Raw genomic sequence first — 18,128 nt, 5'->3', positions numbered from 1 at the left:
AAAAAAGACAAAATAAATATATAAAAAGAAATATCAAGAAATACACAGTACACCAACAACTGGGAGAATGATAAAATAATTGGACAGAGTGGGGCTAGTCAAAGAAGGCTCATTGGAATGGCTAAGAAGAGGTCACCTCAACTGGGACGGCGAATGGATCATAATAAATGTCCAAGATCAAGGACACTACACCAATGGATTAAAAAAGATGGTGGGACTGAGTAAGATGGGAAAGTGTAGATTCTGCAAGACCGAAACAGAAAGTACTAGTCACCTGCTCTAAGGATGCAAAAAACTATTATCAGATCAACTTTACACAAAATGGCACAAAAAGTATGCAAAGTGATTCATTGGCATATCTGCAAAAAATTAAACATCCCAGTGCCAGAAAACTCATGGAAACCCTGAACCAAGGGCAATCATTGAAAATGAGGATGTACGACCTGATGATTCCATCGAGCGTGAACATAGAAAACAAAGCATTGCGTCCGGACGTTGTACTCAGGAACAAAAAGGAAAATACAGCATTGCTGATTGATATGTCAGTACTCCGCAATTTTGGCCGAAACAAAGCAGAAATCAAGAAAATGACCAAAATACCAGGATCGCAAAAATGAGGTCAAGAGTTCTTGAAAGCTGAAGAGCATCAAAATTGTAGCAGTGATCATTGGAGCAACTCAATGATGAAGAAGAACCTCACTGGGATTTTGAAAACCATCCCCGGGAATATTACCAAAAATGAACTACAACTGGGGGTTCAGTGATGATCCAGAAAAGAGTCCTTGTAACAAAACTCTGAAAAAGTTGAACAGCTTAGTTCATGAACCGTGACCCCATACTGAAACGGAGATGGATACTTTGGGTCCACTCCATTCCACCTCCTTTTACCCGCAAATGGAGATAACAACCAAAGACACACGGACATACTGACGGAGTATGTATTCTATGAATACCATCTAGTTGTTGGAAGAAAAATATTTTTGTTCCTTAAGTTTGGAGAAGATGTGAAAATCTGATAAAGCCAAATTGGGGGTGGTGATCCATTGTGGTGATACTCCACTGATCATCTCATACTCTCAGGATCATTATGGTGCACGCAACTCTCATCTCCAGTCATTTCATCTCCAGGCAGTTATCCAAACCCTCATCTCTTGTACTGCACACTTCTCAGCATTGACAATGTCGTGCAGCCCCAGCCCTCTACCATCTTGACCAATAGAGAGCTTCGTAAGCGAACCTCTATGGCAATTGCATGTATATGTAAATCCATTCAAAATTTTATGTAAATCCATTCAAAATTTCACTTTCATTTCAAATTTCCCAAAAAAAAAAATTCAAATTTTTCCCCATTCCCTTAGGAACAAAATTTCACGTTGTCATTTGAAATGTCCCTTCCATGATCCGCCATCTTGTCCCTTCCATGATCCGCCATCTTGCGCACGTGATCTTGCTTTGGTCTGGCACGACCGATAAATTATTTTCACCTGGTGATTAAAATCAATAAATAACATTTTTTTTTTTTTTTTTTTTTTTTTTTTTTTTTTTTTGTGTATACAAGATCGAGGCTCGTGAAAGAGCGAACATTAATCACACAGAAAGACAAACCGACACATAAAACATATAACATCGGGAGCGGTAGACAAGATGGGGAGAGAGGGGGAAGGACACAAACACAACATTTGAGAGCAGGGACCGAGAGACATGGAGACATCGAGAGATCTGAGAGAGGGCGAGGGCTTTGGGGGGGGGGGGCATGGGAAGGGGGCGGTGGGAGAGGTATAAAACATATGGACACTGCCAGGACTTCCAGGACTTCCAGGAAAGAATTTGGAATTTCAAACAAGGTGGATCTGGGGTGAATTAGCGGGGGTAGAAAAGATCAAGGTTTTGGATGGGGGAAGATAAGAGATGGTGGTGAACAGCTGTTTTAAAGACCTGGAGGGAGGAGTGGGATTGAAGGGAGTGAGGGAGTTTGTTCCAGAGGCGGGAGAAAAGAGGAATGAAAGAGTGAAGGTGAGCAGAGAGCCGAGATTTCGGCAGTTTAACCATCAGAGGGTTGCTGGCAGATCTTGTGCAACCTGTAGGAATATTTGGGGGACAGAGCACAGAGAGAGCTGGGGGTGCAAGGCCGGAGAGGAGTCGGTAGAAGACAGAAAGACCACCTACCTGCCTGCGGTGAGTGAGTGAAAGGCCCTCAGAGATAGCTTCATCGCGGGAGATTCCAATAATTCTGAAAGCTTTGGTTTCAACAGCGTGAAGCCGAGCTAGGTGTGAGGCAGGAGCACCGGCCCATAGGGGAGAACAGTATTCCATTGAGCTGCGGATGAAAGCCTTGTATGTGGTGAGGAGCTCAGGTGTGCCGAGGAAGGACTTCGCACGACGGAGGATGCCCAGTCGGCGACTGGCTTTGGAGGCCAGCTTGGAAATGTGGTTTTCCCAAGAAAGATCATGGCAGATAGTGAGACCCAAAATCTTGAGCGACAGAACTTCTTGGAGAGGATTGTTGAGAAAGTAGATGGGAGGGATGTCCAGTCGATCTTTTCGGAGAGACATAGTAAGAGTGTGAGATTTGTCAGGATTGAAAGACATGTTCCACTTGTTTGACCAGTCTGTGATTTTGTCCAGGTCTTCAGAGAGTGAGGAGGCAGCAGACTGCCGATCTGAGGGAAGAGGAATGGAGCGGCAGAGAGTGGAGTCATCAGCAAAGAGATAGAGAGGATTTTCGAGAGAGTCAGAGAGATCATTGATGAAGACCAGAAAAAGCACGGGGCCCAGAACACTGCCTTGGGGAACTCCAGCCTGAACAGGAAGAGGAGATGAGAGAAACCCATTCAGGGCCACACGTTGACGACGACTAGAGAGGAAGTCCGCCAGCCATGCGTGGAGATTTCCATGGATACCAAAGGAGGAGAGTTTGGTGAGCAGAGCGGGGTGCCAGACCGTGTCGAAGGCACGTGATATGTCGAGGGAGACAGCTCTAATTTCCTGTTTGGCATTGAGGACCTCCATCCATTGTTGAGACAGCAGAAGCAGCATGTCCAGAGTAGAGTGACCTGGTCTGAAACCAAATTGATGATCAGAGATCAAGCCATTGGAGAAGAGGAAAGATTTCATATCCGAAGCAATGATGGATTCCATGACTTTGCTGATAATTGGGAGAAGGCTGATTGGTCTGTAGTTGCTAGGATCTGTTTTTGCACCTTTTTTGTGCAAAGCGGTGATGTTGGCTGATTTCCAAGCAGATGGCAGTTGACCTTGAGCAAAAGAGAGGGTGAAGAGAACAGAGAGCGGGTGAGATAGAGCAGCAGAGCAGGATTTTAGGACCCGTGGGCTGATGCCGTCGGGTCCAGTTGCAGAATCAGAGTCGAGGGTTGACAGAAACTTTTCCACCTTGTCAGGAGGAAAGGACACGGAGTCCAGGAGCAGCAGGGTACGACTGGGTATGGTGGGTACAGAGAGGGATGGGTTTGGGACACAAGATTTAGAGGCAAACACAGAGTTGAGGCATTCAGCTTTTTCACGTGCGGAGTCAGCTGTGTAGCCGTTTGAGGTAAGGGAGGGGATGGAGGGGGAACAAACACCAGAAACGGATTTGACCAGACGCCACCAGGATTTGGAAGAGGGAGACAGATAAGAGAGTTCGGTCTTGAGAACGGAGAGATATTGTTTCCTGGCTCTCCTGAGGGTGGACACACACTTGTTTCGGGCTTTGTGAAAGGAAATGAGATTTCCTTCCGTTGGATTTGCTTTCCAGGAGACGAAGGCAAGTTGTTTCTGGGCAACAGCCTCACCACAAGATTCCGTGTACCATGGACGGGAGGAAGGGTATGACAACTGAAGACGAGATGGGATAAATCTGTGCATGAGAGAGAGCAATTTACTTTGGAAGAATTCCCAGGATGAGTTGATGTCAGAGGTGGTAGAGATGGGAGACCAGTCCAGATGATTGATGGCTGCTTGAAGACCGTGCCAGTTGGCCTGAGTGAAATGCCAGACTCGTCGACGCTGAGCAGGCTCCCTGAGGATGGTCAGAGAGATGTCCACTTCAACAAGGACATGATCAGATGATCCGATCGGAGCAGAAGAAGAGCAGCAGACATTTTCAGGGAAGTTAGTCATAACCAAGTCCAGAAGAGAAGATGTTCCGTTGACTGAGATCCGGGTCGGGAAATTGACAGATTGTGTCAGTCCCAGTGAGTCGCAGAAGTCCTTTGCTGAGGAGCCATGGCTGGTGCGAGAGGTACCCACACCCAGCCAACTGGCATGATGACAGTTGAAATCACCACATATGAGGAAGAGAGAGTTGGGATGAGTAGATAGAAGTTGGTCCATATCATCAGACAGCGAGATGTAGATGGAGTCATCACTGTTTGGTGGACGGTACAACACACATATGAACAAGAGGTGGGAGCGAAGGAGAAGCCGTAGCCAGAGGTATTCCTGGGGGTGAGGTGGAGAGAGTGCAGTGCAGGGCGAGTGAGGAAGAGAGTTTTTGATAAAGATAGCAACCCCGCCTCCAGGACGAGGCTCAGGTCTATCATACCGGAGGAGGGAGTAGCCCGGGAGAGATGCTATGGAATCAGAGACATCATAAAGGAGGAAAGTTTCTGTTAAGCAGATCACGTCTGGTTTGACAGAAGCAACCTGTATGGAGAGATCAGTTAAGTTTGAACGAAGGCCCCGGATGTTTGAGGTCCATACCGTTAATGAAGAGGAAGGGGGAGCATCAGATACAGAACAGGGGGGAGGAGGGGTAGGGTAAGATGTGGAAGAGGTGGAAGAGGTAGGGAGAGCTGTTGAAGGTGTGTCAGAGATTTCAGAATAGCTCGGAGAAAGGGAAGGATGGGGCGGACAAAAGGTTTGATGGTGATTGGGTGAGCCACAATGAGGTGTTATTTGAGGAGGGGGAAGAGCAAGGCAGAAGGTTGGGGGAGATGGAGGTGAGAGTTTGAAGGGGGAAGAAGCGGGGAGGACGCTTTGAGGAGGGGGAGTGAGAGGGGGGAAATTGAGAAGCAATGAGGGTGGGGAGATTTGAAGGGGAGGGGTGAGGGGGGAGTTTGGGAGGGAAGGGACAAGGGGAGGGATTTGAAAGGGATGGGATATGGGGGAGATTTGGAGGGGAGGGGTGAGGCAGGAGTCTAGGAGGGGAGGGGCGAGGGGGCGTCTTGGCGGGGAGGGGTGAGGGGGTAGTTTAGGAGGGAGGGGGCAAGGGGGGAGATTTGAAAGGGATGGGTGATGGGGAAGATTTGGAGGGGAGGGGTGATGGGGAAGATTTGGAGGGGAGGGGTTATGGGGAAGATTTGGAGGGGAGGGGTGAGATTGGATTTTTGAAAGTGTACGATTTATGGGAAACGAACATTTATTGCAAAATGAGTTTCTTGTGACCTTCGAGTTAAAAATACGTTTAAGGACGCTGGATGGAGGATGGAGTGCAGGAGAGTTTAGGGAATGTAGAAAAAAGGCACTATAGGAGATGGATATTTTTTTTGGGATGAATTGATTTGGTGAGCAAGTCGAAAGCAGCCTTTTAAAGAAGAAGAAGAAAAAGGTGTTATAAAATATGACGGAATACATAACTTGAGGGGAAAGTGTAAACATTGAAGGTTAATGAGTGAAAACTATCTGGGGAAATGGGGGAGAAACACGTGGTCGAAGAACGAACGAACGAATAAGAATGAAAAAACGAATGAGAACAGAGAAGGAAATGTTTTGTTTTTTTTTGTTTGTTTTTTTTTGAGTTGAGATTTACACAAGGAAGTAGGCTATGGGTGAAAAGCCTGGGAATACAGAGAACGAAAGTTATTGGATCACAAACGACGGACCGCTGAGAGAAAAACAAAGCCTCAAGGTTGTACAGTGCACACTGTACAAGGCCTCAAGACACGACACGAATTAACACGATTTTCAATACAGGTATGAAAGATTTGCACCGAAAAATCTTCGTCGGGACACAATATACGTACAACACCATAAATAAATACAGTTTTAACGAAAATACAAATGGGAACAATCACTTAACTTCGATTTCAAATCGTTCGCGACGCGGCAAAGGCCTTGCTCGCGACACGGCAAACAGACGATCAATTTATGAAAGATAAACACCGAGAAACAACCAAAGTTGCACACAATAACTTCACACACCGAAAGATAAATACAGTTTCGACAAAATACAATTGTGAACAGACTTAACTTCGAAAAACGTGGAGACCGTGTGGAGCTTCGAAAATCCCTCCCACCGTCTCCGAGATCTCGCGAGACCTCGTCCTAACAATACAGTACTGTACAGAACGGATTTTGAATTCAAAACCGCTCATCATTTTCGCCAGCTACACTGACTTCTTTTTTCCACCAGCTACACCGGCTTCAGTTTTCCGCCAGCTACACCGACTTCAGTTTTCCGCCAGCTACACCGACTTCAGTTTTCCGCCAGCTACACCGACTTCAGTTTTCCGCCAGCTACACCGACTTCAGTTTTCCGCCAGCTACACCGACTTCAGTTTTCCGCCAGCTACACCGACTTCATTTATGCCAAGTACACCGATTTCAGTACGTACCTGCCAGTCGGACCTACGTACCTGGTCCAGTCGACTAGAAGTCTAGACTATATATCCTACAGTAGGTAAGTCCTGCATTCTATCCCAATCTATCCATTCAATGAAATGAATTTTAATTCTAAGCCAAAGATCAAACAACCTAGCCGAGCTAGGCCGAGGCCTACAGATGTTTGCGAGGGCTGCGTACTCGATTGACTGACCTTTGTCGATGAAGCTCTCACTCTACGCAATGCGTATTCATATTATAGCACTGAGATATCTCGGGCCACATTTACAAAAGGGGCTTCGTGAACATCTTTATTTTTTTTTTATTTTTTTTTTTTTAATACAGAATCGAGGCTCGTGAAAGAGCTAAAAAAAAAAAGAGCTCGTGAAAGAGCTAACTTGTTAACACATGCCTAAGCCTTAAACAGTGACAAAAACATCTATCGAGTAACAAAACCGACAATAATAATGAGTAGCAAAATGGCCACCAACTAGCCATGTTGGATCTGATCTCAAAAAATAATGATGTGCATATTTAACACATCATTATTGATCTGTGTGCAAGTTTTAACAAGATCGGTAAATGCATGTCCGAGAAATAGTTGGGGACACGTTTAAGTAACAAAATGGCCGCCAATCAGCCATCTTGGATCTAATCTCGAAAACAATTATGTGCATATGTAAGCCATCATTCATTATCTGTGTGCCAAATTTGACCAAGATCGGTAAATGCATGTCCGAGAAAAGTTTGAGAACTTGTTCAACATCGTTTTTTTTACAACTAAAATGGCCGCCAGTAGGCCATCTTTGATCGTATTGCAAAACAAAACGAGGTGCGTATGTGTACCCTCATGTATTGTCTTTGTGTCAAGCATGAACAAAATCGGTATACATGTCCGAGATATGGATGCAGACGGACGCACGCATGGACACACGGTCGGATGGACGAGACCCAATCCATAAGCTCCCATTTCGGACTAAATCCAATGGGGGGATAAATAACAGGTACGGTATCATTAATAGTACATGTTGGCTCACAATAAATCAGCTCTAAATCTAATTGCTGGACTACACTTGTCCACTCGTGATGGATCGCAATCAGGTGCCAATAATAGCAAGAAGACTCCTGTAAATACTCACTTGTAATTCTGTACCGGTACCGGTGTTCTGTTGGATGTGATTGTCCCTTTAATCATCTGCACCTTTGCTTCGTCCTAAGTCCAAGCTTCTTGATGCGAAATGAATCCCCAATCAGTCTCTCCCAATTAGAGAGGAAATAACTCGAGAGTCGACAATTTTTCATGAAAACGATGTTTGAAATAAATCAGTTTGAACTCTTCCTGTACTTTGTTCACAAAATTATCAGCACTCCAATATGGCCGCCATTTTGGCTTCAAGGTTTAAACTATTAGGTGTACCGGAAAGTAATGTAGTTTTTTAAAGCTGTGTATTCCTCTGAAAAATGACATTACTTTCCGGTACACCTAATATAAGACCTCCGTGGGATTTTAAAAGGTTCCGTTTGGATAAATCAATGTAGCCAACTTTCTTTAAATCTACACCGCCTATGTAAGCTCATATATCGTGACAGCAAATAATGGAATAATAACATTAGTTCCTAATTTGTAACAAAATAAAGAACAAAATATAATGGTAATCAATACAAAGGCGGCGTTTTAATAATGTACATAACCAAGTTAAATCGTAAACACTTCCGGGTTCAACAGCAGCTCGATGGCTTCGCTTGTGAAACTCTTCCGTTTACCATCGAGATGAAACAAAGTAAAATTTTGTTCATTATAATTTAATTTATATTATTGTGATCGAACCATCTTGTGGATTCAACCATTTTCTGCAGCGGAGGACATGGGGGTAAAGCAAAAAAAGTGGAGATGCCGGGGATTGAACCCGGGGCCTCATACATGCAAAGCATGCGCTCTACCACTGAGCTACATCCCCACTACTGACTGACTGATTGTGTTTAAATATATTTATGTCAATCAATATATGTGATCTTTCTATTCAAGAGACTTGGAAGAAATGATAATAATCTATTGTTCCCCAACAATGACGTTTAACGCGGGAGGAGGCGTTGGGCCCATAAAGCCAACGGTAGTATTGCCAACATATGGTGTTGGTGCATGCTCGGTGCTCTCGCCTATCCTTTTAATGCTTTATAATCTAATGCGGAGCGTCAAGCAAGGAATCAGCACGCTTATCAAATATATGCTGAAAATATATTTTTTAATTGGATTTCAATTTAAAATGGCTCATTTGAAGTGCCGTTGTTAATTTATGAATGAGGTTTATTGAAAATTTAATTTTTTTGACTATTCTGTGTGTTTGTTTACCCTAACTCATAATGATAGGAAATGCATGGCGGTAAGAAGAACACTTGGGGATGTAGCTCAGAGGTAGAGCGCACGCTTCGCATGTGTGAGGCCCCGGGTTCGATCCCCGGCATCTCCACCTTTTATTTTACATATCAGACTCTCAAGATTATGCAACAAAACATTCAAATACAGAATTACATTTTCTATCTTATTTTTTCCTAGTATCACTTTCTTTCTATCTTATATTAAACTTGTCACGTTTTTGCTTGTCGAAAACGTCTAATTTCCGCAAAGTGAAAACTCGTTTTCCATGGTATGAAATTGGCCGAAACTTTTTTTTAGCTCGTCTATGACAAAGTAGCTTCAGTCAGTTAGTCTTTGGTCAGTCAGTCACTGTTAAAGCCATAACGATGTCCTTCAATCAGTCAGTCAGTCCTTCCCTCCTTCCTTCGGCAATGGACGCATTAACATACTCCTTTTTTTTGTTTTTATCCATACGGCTCAACGTATCGTTTTCAAAATCGATATGATGATTCATGACGTCGAGCAAAAACTAATCGAGACCTTTTTAAATTTCTGTCCAGGTGGTGAGATAATTAGCTAATTAACTCCAAATGGAAAATAAGTTGGTATGTCCATCACATATCGTGGGATTCTGTCATCTCACGAGATGTTTTGTTGTTTTATTTAAACCTCTTCATTTAACCTCTTAATTACCCTCGCCAGAGGTGTGTATTTCATTTGGATCCGTTTTTCTGGTTGTTTTTGTCTTTTTTGTCCACACAGAATGCAAGTCAGTGTATTAATTACATGGCCTACTATTGAAAAACCTTAAGACCCCTAAGGCTCTCTAAGACCCCTAAGATCCCTCAGAACCCAAAGGCTCTTTAAGACCCCCAAGTCCCTTTAGAACCCAAAATCCCACTAAAACCATTTAGAACCTTAAGACCTCGAAGACTCCTTATAACCTAAAGACCCTGAAGACCCCTAACACCCATTAGAACCCTAGGACTCCTTTCTGACTTTCTAAGACCCACGTTGGACCCACTAAGAGCCCTCCCAGATCGCTAAGAACCCAACACCCCCCCTAAGATTCCCAGGTGAGACCCATAACACCCCCTAAAAATTCCCTTTGCACCTGCTAAGACCACTGTTTCAGATTCCCCGAAGACTCCCTTTAGACCCCCTTGTTATGGAAACAGGCAATATACACATTACAATCTCCCGGTGTGTACCCCGGTTTAGAATAGGTACACCGTATCCCTGCGCATCGAAGAGGCGACTAAGGGTTGGCGTCAGGAAGGGCATCCGGCCATAAAAACATTGCCTCAAACAGGGAACCATGATTGTCATGGGGCCCGCAAGGCTAACCCCCGCTCTAGCGGGGAAAATGGCCTTAAAAACGATCATTCATATTCAATCAGGAGGAGGGAAATTGGCCCCGTAAGACATTTTAAGACCCTTGTTACACCCCCTAAGACTCCACAAAACCCCTCTTAGACTCTCTAAAACCCATTTTCAGACAGCCTAAGACCACGTTTTCAGACCCTCTAAGACACCTTCAAACCCCCCCCCCCCCCTAAGATCCCTTCAACAGACCCCCTAAAACTCTCCCGAGATTCACTGAGACTCCTGCTAGACACCCTAAGACTCCCCATTCGACCCCACCCTAGATCCCCTAAGATCCAAGATCCCCTAAGACTCCCAATAAATGTATTCTGTTCTTATTCTGCTCCAATCGTTTCATGAGATCATATGCTTGTTAAAATGAATATCTCTCTGGCCATTCTCAGATAGCCTCTTTATGAACCACCAAGTCCCATCCATGGTACACTGAATCTTGTGGGGAGGCTGTTGCCCTGAAACAACTTGCCTTTGCCACCTGGAAGGCAAATACAACTGAGGGCAATCTCAGTTCCTTTCACAAAGCTCGGAACAAGTGTGTGTCTACCCACAGGAGAGCCAGGAAACAATATATCTCTTTACTCTCAAGACTGAACTCTTCAAACCTGTCTCACCTCCAAATCCTGGTGGCATCTGGTCAAATCTGTTTCTGGTGTTTGTTCCCCCTCCATCTCCTCCCTTACACTCAAAGGGCTACACAGCTGACTGAATGAATGAATGAATGATCGTTTTAAGGCCATTTTCCCCGCTAGAGCAGGGGTTAGCCTTGCGGGCCCCATGAAAATCATGGTTCCCTGTTTGCGGAAATGTTTTTATGGCCGGATGCCCTTCCTGGCGCCAACTCTTAGTCGCCTCTTACGATACGCAGGGATACGGTGTACCTATTCTAAGCCGGGGTACACACCGGGATCATTCATCCCAGCAAGCTGGTTCTCAATTTGCCGACCTCGGAAGGATGACAGGCTGAGTCAACCCACCTGGTGTTGATTTAGCGATCGACCGGGATTCGAACCCAGGATCCTAAGCCGGCACCCTAACCGCTAAGCCAACACCAGGCTCAAAGTCCAGAGCTGACTCCGCACGTAAAAAGCAAAATGCCTCAACTCCGTGTTGGCCTCAAATTCTTGTGTCCCAAACCCATCTCTATCTGTACCCACCTTACCCAGTCGAACCCAGCTGCTCCTGGACTCTGTGTCCTTCTCTCGTGACAAGGTGGAGAAGTTAAGTTTCTGTCAAACCTCGACTCTGATTTTGCAACTGGACCAGACGGCTTCAGCCCACAGGTCATAAAATCCTGCTCTGTAGCTATTTCACAACCTCTCTCTGTTCTTTTCACCCTCACTTTTCCTCACAGTCATCTGCCATCAGCTTGTAAATCAGCCAACATCACCGCTTTACACAAAAAGGTGCAAAAAAAGATCCTTGCAATTACAGACCAATCAGCCTGCTCCCGATAATCACCAAGGTTATGGAATCCATCATCGCTTCTGATATTTTAAATCCTTCCTCTTCTCCAATGGCTTGATCTCAAATCATCAATTTGGTTTCAGACCAGGTCACTCTACTCTGGACATGCTGCTTCTGCTATCTCAACAATGGATGGAGGTCCTCAACGCCAAACAGGAAACCAGAGCCGTCTCCCTTGAAATATCTCGTGCCTTCGATATGGTCTGCCCTGCTCACCAAACTCTCCTCCTATGGTATCCATGGAAACCTCCACGCATGGTTTGTGGACTTCCTCTCCGATCACGGTCAACGTGTGGCCCTGAATGGAATTCTCTCATCTCCCTTTCCTGTTCAGACAGGAGTTCCCCAAGGCAGTGTTCTGGGCTCTGTACTTTTTTTGGTCTCCATTAACGATCACTCCGACTCTCTGAAAAATCTTCTTTATCTCTTTGCTGATTACTCCACTTTTTGCCGCTCCATATCTCAACACTCAGATTGGCAGTCTGCAGCCTCTTCACTCTCAGCAGACCTGGACCATATCACAAACTGGTCAAACAAGTGGAACATGTCTTTCAAACCTGACAAATCTCACACTCTCACTATGCCTCTCCGAAAAGTCAGTCTGGAAAACCCTCCCAACTATTTCCTCAACAATCCTCTCAAATAAGTTCTGTCACTCAAGCTTTTGGGTCTCCCTATCTGCCATGATCTTTCCTGGGAAAACCACATTTCCATGCTGGCCTCCAAAGCCAGTCGCCAACTGGGCATCCTCCATCATGTGAAGTCCTTTCTGGGCACTTCTGATCTCCTCACCACATACAAAGCTTTCATCCACAGCTCAATGGAATACTGCTCTCCCCTCTGGGCTGATGCTCCTGCCACACACCTAGCTCGGCTTCACGCTGTTGAAACCAAAGCTTTCACAATCATTGGTACCTCCCACGATGAGGCTGATTCTGAGGACCTTTCACTCTCTCACCGCAGGCAGGTTGGTGGTCTTTTTGTCTTCTACTGTCTCCTCTCCGGTCTAGCTCCCCCAAATCGGTCTGTGCTCTGTCCCCCAAATATTCCATCCGTACCCACACGATCTGCCAGCAACCCTCTTCTGGTGAAACTGCCAAAATCAAGACTCTCTGCTCACCTTCACTCTTTCATTCCTCTTTTTTCCCCGCATCTGGAACAACTCCCACACTCTCTTCAATCTCACTCCTTCCTGTAGGTCTTCAAAACATCTGTTCACCAACATATCTTTTCTTGCCCCATCCAAAACCTTGATCTTTTCTACCCCCACTAAAACACCCCAATCCACCTCTTTCATTCTCCAACTCCTTTACTGGAATTCCGAGTAGTATTCATTTGCTTTATATAGTATCCCCCGTGCCCCCCCCCCCCCCAACAACCAGCCCTGTCATTTTTACAGATTCTGTTGTCACTGAAGCTCTTGGGTCTCACAATCTGCCATGATCTTTCCTGGAAAACCACATTTCCAAGCTCGTCTCCAAAGCCAGTCGCCGACTGGGCATCCTCCGTCGTGCGAAGTCATTCCTTGGTACAGCTGAGCTCCTCACCACATACAAGGCTTTCATCCGCAGCTCAATGGAATGCTGCTCTCCCCTCTGGGAAGGTGCTCCTGCCTCACACCGAGCTCGGCTTCACGCTGTTGAAACCAAAGCTTTCAGAATCATTGGAATCTCCCGTGATGAAGCTAACTCCGAGGGCCTTTCACTCATTCACCAGACAGGTTGGTGGTCTTTCTGTCTTCTACCGACTCCTCTCTGGCCTAGCCCCCACCGCCTTCCTCAGCCCTGTCTGTGATCTGTCTTCCAAATACTCCTACAGGTCGCACAAGATCTGCCAGCAACCCTCTTCTTGTGAAACTGCGAAAATCAAGACTCTCTGCTCACCTTCACTCTTTTCTCCAGCCTCTGGAACAAACTCCCTCACTCTCTTCAATCCCACTCCTCCCTCCAGGTCTTTAAAACAGCTGTTCACGACCATCTCTTATCTTCCCCCTTCCAAAACCTTGATCTTTTCTACCCCCGTTGCTCCATCCCAGATCCACTTTTCTGAAATACCGACTTCTTTCCTGGAAGTCCTAGCTGTGTCCATTTGGTTTTTACCTCTTCCCCCCCCCCCCCTCCCAAACAATGCAATCGTGTTGAGTAACGTCATATTTCGACTCCCTCGAGCAAATAGTCTCCATAATTAACATTTTTATTTCAACACTTTTTACCTTTTGGGGGTTATCCATTCATTGCAGTTTAAAATCCAGCTTCCTCTGAAATTTCTTTTGTTTTTCTTGTTTTTCTTTACTGGTTAAAGACTTGAAAGAGCATGGAGTTCATTCATTACCTGCACCATCAAAGGTGGATGCAGGTTATGTTTTCACCCCTGTCTGTCTGTTTGTAAACAGGATATCTCAAAAAGTTGTGGACGGACAGGTTGGGTGTGTGACAAGAGAGAATTGATTCGATTTTTTGTGAAGTTCCGAATCCGGATCAGAGGATTTTTTTTATGTTTAAGTGATTCTTCGATCACCATTAAGCGATGGCGCCAAAAACGGCGGAAAGCGTGAGTTTTCAAAAAGTTCTGGACGGATCCTGACAAAACGAGGTGGATGAGTTGGTTAAGTGACAACAACAAGCCGATTCGAATTTGGTTCAGGTCCGAATCCAGATCCGACCTATCAGTGGGTTACAAAAACGTAAACTGTTCACCCTGGCGAAGGTATGTGCTCTTCACCTACAAGTTCCGTTCTGTAAATATCATTTATCACCATTTCGTTACCTTTGTCCATTTTTCTTGCAATGGGAATTGAACAAAGTCTGTCGTCAACGACTTTAGTCGGTATCGCAATTTATCGGATATATTCGGGAGTAGGGAGATGACGTTGTATTTCTCGATGCTTCCTGTGTTTTTGAAGTGCGAGTTAAGGAGATATCAGAGATCTCTTGGTCATCCTAATGAGCGCGGACCCGCCGGACCAGGTGCGCAAGACGCGCGCGCGGACTGCGCGTTCATTGGCTGTTTCGGGTTTTAATTCCCGAGCCGGAGTCACTTGGTAAGGCAAAGCTTGCGAGGTTCAAACCAGAGATCGCGGAAAAGTACGAGAAGCTCGGCTTGGCGCGTACCTGTTTGGGACCCAGGTCCAACGTTCGGACGGGATCGTGAGGCGCTCTGCAGGGTACATGGCACGGACCCGACGCTTCTTTACTCCGAGGTACCTGTACTACTCCCAACATTTGTTCCTCAACATTGCATTTGAATTCCATACCTTTGATTGAGCACGCGTGATGTCACAAAGTCTGCGTGCGAATAATTCGACCTGCAAGCAGAAGAGATCGCCGGCTTCAGGTCTCCTTGAAAGGAGGCAGGTGCAGTCCGAGTTAAAATAACTCAAGATCGGTGGGGTAAGTGCGATCAGTAACTCCATGGCCTAATTTAACCAGTACATGGAATTGAGGTATTTATTTATCAGGTTATATTTATTACCTCCACCACCTTTGTCTGTTTGTCTGTGAGCAGGATATCTCAAAAGGTTATGGACGGATTCGGACGAAACTTGGTGAGCAGGTTGGGTGTCTGACAAGGACAAATAGATTCGATTTTGGTGAAGATCTGGATATGGATTCGGATATGAGAATTATTTAATTCTTGAAGCGTTTCTTCACCATTGGGAGATCGGGCCAAAAACGATACATAGAAGGATATTTCGGAAAGTTGTGGACGGATTTGGACGAAACCTGGTGGACAGGTTGGGTTTCTCACAAGGACTGATTGATTAGATTTTAGTGAAGATCCGGATCCGAGAAAAAAATGAAGTGATTCTTCATCTTTGAGATATATGGGCAAAATCTATATATATAGCACGATATCTCAAAAAGTTGTGGACGGATTTGGACGAAACCTGGTGGACAGGTTGGGCTTGTCACAAGGACTGATTGATTAGATTTTTAGTGAAGATCCGGATGCAGATCCGAGAAAAAAAATGAAGTGATTCTTCATCTTTGAGATATATGGGCAAAATCTATATATATAGCACGATATCTCAAAAAGTTGTGGACGGATTCGATCGAAACTTGAACAGCTTGGGTTTGTCACAAGGAAGAATTCGTTCGATTTTGGTGAAAGACCTTTAGTTGTTCGTTTATTGATGATTAATTTATGGTTAAATTTGGTTGTTCGTTTTGCTATTCCCATTTGAGCACATAGTCCCTGATGCTGGGATCCTGATGTTCCCAATTCCATCGATGTACACATTTCAATCTGCATACCAAAATTGTTACGAAGTTCGCCGCGATGTTATAAAAGAAAATAACATCATCTGATGGACGTGTGTCGCTTTTTTATTTAGGTTTTCGGTTTTGATCCTTCACAAATCCTTGACGTTTTATAAAATATATACCTGTATGTGCATTATCTCTATTTCAAATTGATCAGGGCCACACGAAACCTACAAACTATCGATACGAGCAATACTCCAGGAAAAGTTTTTTAAATTTAATTTTCATTACATAAGTATAATTACCTCCACCACCAAAGGTGGATGGAGGGTATGTTTTCACCCCTGTCTGTTTGTTTGTGAACAAAATATCTCAAAACGTTGTGGACAGATTCGAACGAAATTTGTCTGAGAGGTAGCGTATGTGACGAGGACGAAATGATTAGATTTTGGTGAAGATCCGGATTCGGATCCGGCTAGTAGAATTTTTAAAGTGATTCTTCAGCATTGGGGAATAGGGCCAAAAACGATGCATAGCAGCTAGGGTCAACCAGGCAGAGAGAGTATGCTCTCGAGTGAGTGCCGTTCTGGTTGAAATGGTTATTAGCCCCAGTTGGACTTGGTCTGAAAGGGGGCTTATGGATTCGGTCGCGTCCATCCGTCTCCAACCATATCTCGGAGATGTATGGACCGATTTTGTTCATACTTGGCACAAAGACAATACACGATGGCAAACACGAGACTGGCAGCCTTTAACTCTTTACAGCAAAATTACTAAAACTACGACGGCGGTTATGACATTTTATGTCTTTTTCTTCTTGTTTTATGTAATGCGCTTTTTAGTCATTTTCAGAATAAATTTGTTTTTTGGACTTTGCAATATACTTCGTTGCTAACCCCTATAACCCTCCCTCTACCTCTCTCATTCTCATCCCCCTGTGCTTGTTCTCAAAATCCGTGCAGTTGAATCTCTTCTGCATGATCATGGAGTGGAATGAAGCAGCCACGGCAGTTCCAGGACCCCAAAATCCAAACGACCTCAGCAATATGAACAACACCGAGCACAGTTCCTGCTTCAACAGTTTTCCTATGGAACATATCAGACAGCTTACAATTGGCACAGACTACAGTGGTGCACCTCCATCTTTAGCATGGCCATTGAATCCAAAGATTGAGACACTGTGGTTGTGCCAAACAAACCCAAATGGGTTTTGTGGTGTTGCAGAAGCTCACACAGATCTATTTAATACAGCATCCTATCCTCGCCTATCCAAACCAGAAGTAATTTTGAAACAGGTTTCAACGTTTGCAGAACCAATCACTAGAAGAGACTGGCAGATAACTGGTTGTTGTAAGCCAGAGGGTTTAACAAATAATGCATCATTCAGTCAACATAAATACCAAGAAACAAAGTTTAAGGAAGGTACTTGGACCCACTTAGCTCTGCCCAACACAATGCTACAGTCACCTGTGGACGAAACCAACTCGGAAAAGTTTCCATCTCAATCTAAATGTAACCAAGATCAATCATTACCAAGTAATTATGGCCTAAATTTTACTACTTTATCTGATGGGAATTTGTTAAGCTTCACCCTACCCACCAGCCAACATGATATAATGCAAGCATCACCTCCAGAAGAGTTAGTAGGTTCTTGCCTCATCCCATCAGATAGGTCACATCTATGCCCAATGACCTTCCCATCCGATAGGCCTAATTACCTTACCGCTTATCTAAAGGGTACATCAATGTTAAAAGACAATGCCGAGGTGGTGTTACCCTCTCATGATGGTTCCCAACTCCACTTAGAAAGGCTTGCTCTTGCTGAATGTGCGGTTTGCGGGGACAGTGCATCATGCCAACACTATGGTGTGCGAACATGTGAGGGCTGCAAAGGATTCTTTAAGGTAACGTGCATCATTTCCTCTATATTTAATGAACCGTAGAGACAGCAGAGATGACATGATGATTGTGGTCCAGCATTCAAAACGTATCATTCTGAGTAGACAATGTTTGTCCACTGTCCATTCCAGTGGCCATTTTCTTTTTCTACAGCGGACGGTTCAGAAGAGCGCACTCTATGTTTGCCTCGTGAAGGGTTCCTGTCCGATGGACAAGCGCAGACGGAACCGCTGCCAGTTCTGCCGATTCCAGAAGTGCTTGGCTGTAGGAATGCAGCCACAAGG

At 44.8% G+C, this 18,128-nt stretch overlaps 1 protein-coding gene and 2 non-coding genes across 3 annotated transcripts in view; 2 read left to right on the top strand and 1 right to left on the bottom strand.

Annotated features, from left to right (window-relative positions):
* Window positions 1-8,426: 8,426 nt before the first annotated feature.
* Window positions 8,427-8,498, bottom strand: TRNAA-UGC (transfer RNA alanine (anticodon UGC)). Its single transcript has one exon. It is a non-coding gene; the product is annotated as a tRNA-Ala (tRNA).
* A 438-nt stretch (window positions 8,499-8,936) lies between these two features.
* On the top strand, window positions 8,937-9,008 carry TRNAA-CGC (transfer RNA alanine (anticodon CGC)). The gene has a single exon. It is a non-coding gene; the product is annotated as a tRNA-Ala (tRNA).
* A 5,261-nt stretch (window positions 9,009-14,269) lies between these two features.
* The window catches only part of LOC144892736 (putative nuclear hormone receptor HR38), a 40,658-nt gene continuing 36,799 nt past the window's right edge, over window positions 14,270-18,128 (top strand). Inside the window, exons 1-4 of the mRNA XM_078781064.1 lie at window positions 14,270-14,293; window positions 16,908-17,076; window positions 17,752-17,849; window positions 17,998-18,127. Of these exons, the coding sequence (XP_078637190.1) occupies window positions 14,270-14,293; window positions 16,908-17,076; window positions 17,752-17,849; window positions 17,998-18,127 (421 nt within the window). The remainder of the gene's footprint in view (window positions 14,294-16,907; window positions 17,077-17,751; window positions 17,850-17,997; window position 18,128) is intronic.

This window comes from Myxine glutinosa, chromosome 6 (genome assembly GCF_964187855.1).
Source record: "Myxine glutinosa chromosome 6, kmMyxGlut1.1, whole genome shotgun sequence".
Lineage (NCBI taxonomy): Eukaryota > Metazoa > Chordata > Myxini > Myxiniformes > Myxinidae > Myxine > Myxine glutinosa.
Note: the sequence above shows the minus strand (reverse complement) of the source record. Positions and strands in the feature narration are given on the sequence as shown.